The sequence below is a fragment of the Amblyraja radiata genome, chromosome 39, assembly GCF_010909765.2.
Source record: "Amblyraja radiata isolate CabotCenter1 chromosome 39, sAmbRad1.1.pri, whole genome shotgun sequence".
NCBI lineage: Eukaryota > Metazoa > Chordata > Chondrichthyes > Rajiformes > Rajidae > Amblyraja > Amblyraja radiata.
The window spans coordinates 17,647,590-17,656,139 of NC_045994.1; the positions used below are offsets into that span (position 1 = coordinate 17,647,590).

At 44.9% G+C, this 8,550-nt stretch overlaps 1 protein-coding gene across 1 annotated transcript; it reads right to left on the reverse strand.

The window, feature by feature from the left end:
• Window positions 1–262: 262 nt before the first annotated feature.
• Window positions 263–6,918, reverse strand: vamp8 (vesicle associated membrane protein 8). Its single transcript, XM_033013875.1, has 3 exons — window positions 6,643–6,918; window positions 1,547–1,699; window positions 263–635 (listed from the first exon to the last, which is right to left on the reverse strand). Exons 1-3 carry the CDS (start codon window positions 6,655–6,657, stop codon window positions 492–494), a joined length of 312 nt encoding a protein of 103 aa, XP_032869766.1. The 5' UTR covers window positions 6,658–6,918; the 3' UTR covers window positions 263–491.
• Window positions 6,919–8,550: the final 1,632 nt, after the last annotated feature.

Here is an 8,550-nt window from a genome sequence, read left to right on the forward strand (position 1 = left end):
CACCTTGTATATCACATATGGGTGTGGTTAATGAATCTTTAGTCTAATAATTCATTCTGTAGCCTGTATTGGAATGCTGGTGGTCCAGTATGAATGAGACTTTATATGGTCCCGGTTCTGTGTGTAATGTGTGTGTGTGTGTGTGTGTCTGAACAGGAGATGCTCGATACACATACCTGTACATTGAAGCTCTTGTAACTAGCACCAAGGTCCCCCACTTTGTAAGGCACATGATTCACAGAAAAGGAACAACAATTTAGCATGTTTTTGCTATTTTTTGTGTGTTTTTTCTAATACTTTATTGTCAACTTTAACATTAGGAAGTTTTTACAAAGGAATTGATATATCTGTGCACAGCTGAATCTATCCTGAAAATATACAGATAAAAATGATCGGGGAAACATCTACATCATTGACAATAGGTTGGTAACTGGAAGAACTAAACTGATGATATTATAGCCCAGAAACAATGAGCTGAGAAACGTCAATGGTTAGGACGGGATGACATGTGTGGCAAAGAGAATGATCAAGGTCAGGATAATGACAACAATAATCACAAGGATAATGATCATCTTGGTATTTTTCCACCAGTACTTCCGTGCCACTTTCTGTGACGTGGTCTTGAAGTGTTCTGACTGCAAAAAAAAAGTGTAAATACTAGTTACATGAAACTGGCCCCCAGTCCTGGTGACCGACTGCCGTCCTACTATGGAACTACTGTGGCTAACATTTCACCAATGCCTCTGCTCTAGAACTCTCACTGTAAACTCCACACCGAGATGTCTCATCCCCAACTCCCTTCCCTTATTAAGGAACATTTAATAAACCTAATGTAATTGATATTTTAGTTATTATAACCTCAAGACTTTCAAGGCACTTTATATATAAATGTGACAATCATTTTGGAAAAGGGATAAATATTTTGCAGAAAATTGAAAGACTGTTTTTGCTTTTCTTTAGAGCTTGCCACAAGAAATACTAAGGAATCCAGAACTCAATTTGCCACCGAGTTTAACTAAGTGCAACTGAAGGAGAAATTCCAGGACTACCTGCGTATTAATCACCAACATCCACTGCTAAACACTTTAACTCCCCCTCCCATTCCCACACTGACCTCCTCCACTGTCAGAGTGAGGCCAAATGCAAATTGGAGGAACAGCACCTCATATTGTGCTTGGGCAGCTAACACCCCAGCGGTATGAACATTGCCTTCTCTAACTTCAAGTAACCCTTGCGTCCCCTCTCTCTCCGTCCCACCCCCACGTAAGTTGTTGTACTAGTTATAAAGTCACCTTGTTGAGTCTCATTATCTGTAACTCATTTTCACCTAGCCCACACTTGTTCACCATATCATCGTTACTTTCTTGTATATCTTTAATTCGTTCTATCTCTCTCTATATCACCATCTATATCTCTCATTTCCCTTTTCACTGACTCTCAGTCTGAAGAAGGGTCTCCACCCAAAACGTCACCTATTCCTTTTCTCCAGAGACGCTGCCTGACCCACTGAGTTACTCCAGCATTTTGTGTCTTGTCTGCAACTTACACTGGCTTGCAGGTCCTCAGTCTTGTTCATAAGGTCATCCAGCTTCTCGCCACGTGCCAGTATCCGGTCAACATTCTCGGACATGATGGTCTTCACCCCTTCCACGTCACTCTGGAGGCTGCGTACACGACCATCGCTTATACGGTTGTCCGCCTGGCAAAGGGAACGCAGCAGTGGTCAACACAGTGGGCAAGGGTCACATCGAGAATGGACACAACACAGAACGGTCAGCATCGGTCAATGGAGCATCTTCATGAGGCACTGCCCCAAGACGGCAGCATCCGTCATCAATGATCCCACCCCCATCCAGACCGTGCCCTCTTCCCCCTGCTACATGGGGCAGGAAGTACAGAAGCCTCCAGTGCCACAACACCAGGTTCAACTGTAGATACTTTCACACTGTATCAGACTCTTGAACCAACCTCCACAGCGGGCGGCACGGTGGCGCAGCGGGTAGAGCTGCTGCCTCACAGCGCCAGAGACCCGGGTTCCATCCTGACTACGGGTGCTGTCTGTACGGAGTTTGCACGTTGACATGCGTGGATTTTCTTTGAGATACTTCGGTTTCCTCCCACACTCCAAGGTTTGCAGGTTAATTGGCTTGTTGTAAGTGTAAATTGTCCCTAGTGTGTGTCGGATAGTGTTAATGCATGGGGTTCGCTGGTCAGCACAGACTCGGTGGGCTGAAGGGCCTGTTTCCGTGCTGTATCTCACCCCAGCAATAGAAATCTTCATCCCACCCCTTGCACGATCACACTACACCTCTTCTTTTCTAATTATTTTAGAATTTTAAATGTCATTTTTGTATGTTATTTGTGTATGTTTGTCAGTATCTATGTGTATGTAGGGTGGCACTGTGACACAGCGGGTAGAGCTGCTGCCTTCCACCGCCAGAGACCCAGGTTCGATCCCAACCATGGGTGCTGTCTGTATGGAGTTTGCATGTTCTGCCTGTGACCGCATGGGTTTTCTCCGGGTGTTCCGGTTTCCTCCCACATTCCAAAGACGTGCGGGTTTGTAGGTTATTTGGCTTGTTTAAATTGTCCCTGGTGTGTGGGATAGAACTCATCATCTCCAATCAGCAGCAAAAGAACCAGCGATCAGTCATTAATATCTCGGTCACCTGCAACTAATTTAAAATAAAATAACAAGGGTGCAATTGCAGCCTTTTATCCAAGTTTCACGTTTCACGTAGAAATGATTTGAAGTATTTTACCTCTATAAAAACTCCATGGGGTCAGATAATTGGGACAGCATCTGGCCAACGTGTGCAGCTCAGCTTATTTCATCTCCAGTACTCTGGCATTATATAAACAACAGCAGCCTGTTGATTCAATGCCCATCTTTACACTGCCTGGTTCCAATTAGTTCAAGATATGTAACAGGTTGAACCAGAATGTTGTCGCAACCTACGACAGCCAGCATTCACTACATACCACTGACGCAGGATGTTTAAGGGAGATTCCAGTTTCTGTCTCGGTGAAATTAAATGACATTTGGACTGGTACGTGGATAGGACAGGTATAGAGAGACATGGGCCAATCGCGGGCAGGTGGGACTAGTGTAGTTGGGGCATCTTGGTTGGCATGGGCAAGTTGGGCCGAAGGGCCTGTCTTCATGCTGTTGGACTCCAAGCCTCTAGTGGGATAACATTTGCCTATGTTGCAGATCATAGACCAATATCAGCAGGTATCCCCATTAATGAAGAGGTCTGAAGAAGAGTCTCCACCCAAAACGTCACCTATCCATGTTCTCCACAGATGCTGCCTGACCCGCTGAGTTACTCCAGCACTCTGTGTGTATCTGGTTAAGGCAGTGCTGTGCCACTGTGGGTATCGCGTTACCAAGAGATAATGAGGTGGGCAAGCTATGGTCAGCAATAGGAACAGCCACTCACAGCTCACTATCAAGTGATTGTATCTTCAGTTGTGTGTTCACACTCACTGGAGGCCGAGTGTAGCTGGGGTTTGACTAATGCCCCTTGCCACACTGACCAACTGTTTGGGAGTGAGCGTGTTGCGTACGACATGATCAAATGTGTCTCCTCAACAAGACAGCATTTATTACCCATCCCTCATGATGAGATCCCATTGAAACATACAAGAATAGCAAGACCACTGAGTGGGTCAGAAGTTTCCCCTGACCCGCGAGTCTCAGACCAGCAGTAGCTTCAGAAATAAGGGGTAGGTCGCGCTTTTATGGACAGATAGCTCACTCCCTGAGGCTGCTGAATCTTGAAATTGCGGCCTCGGACATAGAGGTGAACCCCAGTGTTTCCTTCAAAGGAGAAGTTGATAGATTTCTGGACATCAAAGAATCATGGAATGGGAGGATATCTCTGGAAAATGGGGCAGGGTTAAAAAATCAGCTATAATCTTGCAGAATGTGAGTTCTGCACATCTCAGCCCCTGTAATAGAGAGAGTACAGAGGAGATTTACTAGAATTTGCCTGGGTTTCAGCAACTAAGTTACAGAGAAAGGTTGAATAAGTTAGGGCTTTATTTTTGGAGCGCAGAAGGTTAAGGGGGGACTTGATAGAGGTTTTTAAAATGATGAGAGGGATAGACAGAGTTGACGTGGAAAAGCTTTTCCCACTGAGAGTAGGAAGATTCAAACAAGGGGACATGACTTGAGAATTAAGGGACTGAAGTTTAGGGGTAACATGAGGGGAACTTCTTTACTCAGAGAGTGGTAGCTGTGTGGAATGAGCTTCCAGTGAAGGTGGTGGAGGCAGGTTCGTTTTTATCATTTAAAAATAAATTGGATAGTTATATGGATGGGAAAGGAATGGAGGGTTATGGTCTGAGCGCAGGTATATGGGACTAGGGGAGATTATGTGTCGGCACGGACTAGAGGGGTCGAGATGGCCTGTTTCCGTGCTGTAATTTGTTATATGGTTATATGGTTACTTTCACAATAACATTAATGATCAGATATTGCAGAAGCGTCGAGTCGAGAGTGTTTTACTGTCATTAGCCCCGAAACAGAACAATGCAATTCTCACTGCCCCATAATATTGCGAGCATGTCACACAGGGTAGTGAATTCACCTTGAAATATCTCAGACATTTCAGCCCCAGTACGTTTCCAATACCATCTATAATATCGGCCAGTCCCACCATTTTACAATCCAATCCTAGTTTGATTCAGCGAGGCAAATTGGAACACACTCTCTGCCATCACATAGTTGACACATTGAGCGGGTTTCTCCCCAATCTACCTGGTCTTTCAGGTGAACCACTAAATGCAGATACGTAAAGTATTTGCACGGCCTGAGGAACAAACCTCCTGTGCAGAGTGAGTAGATAATGGCAACATTGTCAAAGAGTCACAGAGTGATACAACATGGAAACAGGCCCTTCGGCCCAACGTGCCCATACCGCCCAACATGTCCCAGCTACACTAGTCACAGAGTGATACAGTGTGGAAACAGGCCCTTCGGCCCAACGTGCCCACACCGCCCAACATGTCCCAGTTACACTAGTCACACCTGCCTGCGCTTGGTCCATATCCCGCCAAACCTGTCCAATCCATGTATCCAAGCTAATCAGGAAGGCCGGCTCAGTGGTCGGGGCTGAGCAACGAACGGTCCAGCAGGTGGCAGAGGCCAGAACTCTGAACAAACTGGGTTCAATAATGACCAACCCCACTCACCCACTCCATGCCCTGAAGGTGATCAAGAGCAGCATCTTCAGTCAGAGGCTGATTGCACCAATGTGCAAAACTGAGAGACATAGGAAGTCCTGTTTACCAGCTGCTATAAGGTTATATAATGTGCATAAATAACTGCACTTTTTTTTAATTAATTGTATTTTAACTTGTATTTTAACTTGTTAAGTATGGAAGCCATTTGAGGAAATGTGTGGTGTTATGTCTGTCTTGAAGCTGTCGTGGCACTGTAATTTCCTGTAAAGGATTATTAAAGGTATAATCTAATCTAATCTAATCTAATCTATCTGTTTAACTGTTTTTTAAACGTTGGGATAGTCCCAGCCTCAACTACCTCCTCTGGCAGTTTGTTCCATACACCCACCACCCTCTGTGTGAAAAAGTTACCACTCAGGTTCCTATTAAATCTTTTCCCCTTCACCTTGAACCTATTGTGCTGATGTTACACAAGGGGAAGACTATGCTGTCTCACTGCAATGGAGATACCTTCCCACTGCAAATGTACAATTAGCCAAGCTCCAGGAACTTGCCCTGGGTGAATGTTTCAGGTGCAACGTCATGGAGAGATTTATTGTTTCAGATAGTCAGAGTTGGGCAAGGCAAGCCTCTGTCGCAGTAACTCATCACCCATTCCTTCTCTCCACAGATGCTGCCTGTCCCACTGAGTTACTCCAGCACTCTGTGAAACGTCACCTATCCATGTTCTCCACAGATGCTGCCTGACCCGCTGAGTTACTCCAGCACTCTGTGAAATGTCACCTATCCATGTTCTCCACAGATGCTGCCTGACCCGCTGAGTTACTCCAGCACTCTGTGAAACGTCACCTATCCATGTTCTCCACAGATGCTGCCTGACCCGCTGAGTTACTCCAGCACCTTTTGTAATTTTTCTACAAGATTGCAATATAAGGTTTTAAACCACATGGTGACAGACCCATAACAGAGGGCCCTGCACCTACACAGACTGTTGGCACTGAAAAAGTAATCATTTTTGGTTAATTAGATTAATGGTGTCCATTCGGCCCCTTGTGTCTCTTCTAGCTCTTTGAAAGGGGAAACCACTTTTCACAAGGCAATGAGATAAACATAAATACAACAATCCAAGGCGTTTTCCCACAAAGAGAAATCATCAGGTGTGTCAAAAGAAACTAGAAAACAAAAGGTGCAGCATATTTTACAGAGAATCAAAGCAAGAATTCAGCGTACATGTCGCTGGAGAGAAAGCCATAAGGATGTAGCAGGATATCTGGCAAAGGGGGCTGTTCTGTTGTGTCCAGTGAACAAGCTCACCGGCTGACTGTGGAGAAACTGCCTCCAACTCTGGGCCTGTTGGTCTGAAGTCAGCAGAAGCTAAATCACACAGCACACAGAGCAGTGAAAGCTACTGACAAACTGTTGATACACCACCACACTCCCACTTCTACTTACTGTGGCTGCTGCCATGATTCCCACTGCAATGTCAGTCCTTTGTAAACTTTTAGCCCAGGACAGTCATGTACTTAATCTCCAAGTAACTCCGACAAACTTTCCAGGGTACTTCCTGCTACTTAAATGTCATAATTTCTCGCATAACTTCCTGCTTCCTTCCTAATTAACATGCAGTTGAGACCAGCCCTCTGACAGGCTGCTACAGTGCAGACAAATAACCCACTCCACACTGTGGTGGTGGCACCTCTACACACGTCACAACACACATTTAATAACTTTCCTCACTGCTCCAGAATTCCTGCTCCAGAGATGCCAGCAGATTATACAGGTTAACTCAACACTAAGTCACGCCCCGATATGTTGTCTGCAGCTCCCCCTCTGCAAGCCTGACCTGCTGAGTTACTCGAGTCATTTGTGTTTTGCTCAAATTCCAACATCTGGCGTTCTTTGTGTAAATGATTAGCTCCTCAGTGGAGAAGTGGCAGAATATTACAGCCTCAGAGATAAGAGCTTTGGATCAGATGTTACACATGTTAAACAAGGCATCTTCTTTATTTCAAATATGTAGTTTATTCATAATGGTATAGACAGGACATTACAGTTAGTTTGGTTTATGAGCTGGATAGGAGTTGTAATCAGGATATATAAACAGTACATGACAATATAATCAGTAACTCAGCAGGACAGGGAGCATCTCTGGAGAGAAGGAATGGGTGACGTTTTGGGTCGAGACCCTTCTTCAGGTCTGAAACGTCGCCCATTCCTTCTCTCCAGAGATGCTGCCTGTCCTGCTGAGTTACTCCAGCATTTTGTGTCTATCTTCGGTGTAATCCTGCATCTGCTGTTCCTTCCTACACAATATAACCAGTACGTCTTTATTTACGGAAACACGAGCTGCTGGAATCTTGAGTAAAAATCAAAGTGCTGGAAGAGTTCAGTGTGTCAGGCAGCATCTGTGGAGGTGACTGATGGCGCCTGGTCCGCTGAGGCCCATCAGCAGTTTGCTTCCCACTCATGCCTTTCTTTGCATTCATTGCACTGATGCACTCAATGGGCCATGCAGCTATGGTTCCTTTTAAACAGTGCACCCATGCAGTATGTGAGCCGACTCCCGTTCCCCATCCATATACTGATAGTCTTGTGTAGGAAGGAACTGCAGATGCTGGTTTAAACCAAAGATAGACACAAAATGCTGGAGTAACTCAGCAGGACAGGCAGCATCTCTGGAGAAAAGGAATAGTCTTGCATGGACTCTGCACAGAGGCTTTGTTTTGTTTTTCAAACTCTTTGAATCACTTTCCTCTGGAAGGCAACTCCGGACTGTCAAAGCTGCCACGGCCAGACATAAAAACAGCTTTTTTCCACGAGTGGTAGCTACTCAATAACCAAAAATCTGTAGCCTCCCTTTGATCTGGTATTTTATTTAATTCACATGTTTAATCAATAATGTTTTATTATTAATGTTTAATATTTTATGAGTCATTCCTAACTGTCACTGTATGTCATGTTGTCACTTGCGGGCGGAGCACCAAGGCAAATTCCTTGTATGTGAATACTTGGCCAACAAACTTATTCATTCATAAATGTAGGTCTACTCCAGCTAGATTATGGGGAGCCAGGTTTAGACATCATTAACTTCTGGCCAATTAACTGCAGACATGCAGTAACGTAAGGAGCAGGTTTAAGGATTTGTCTGGTGCCTTTAATTAGTATTTTTGCAAAGCTTTTTACTCGTAGCCGTCTCGTGACACTACCAGCCTGGGTGGGAGATTGCGGCCTTCATGTGGTCCGCCCTGTTTCCACAAATGCAATCAACCCGGGGTGCACAATCAAATAAGATCAAATAGAACAAGTTAGAAACATAGAAATTAGGTGCAGGAGTAGGCCATTCGGCCCTTCGAGCCTGCA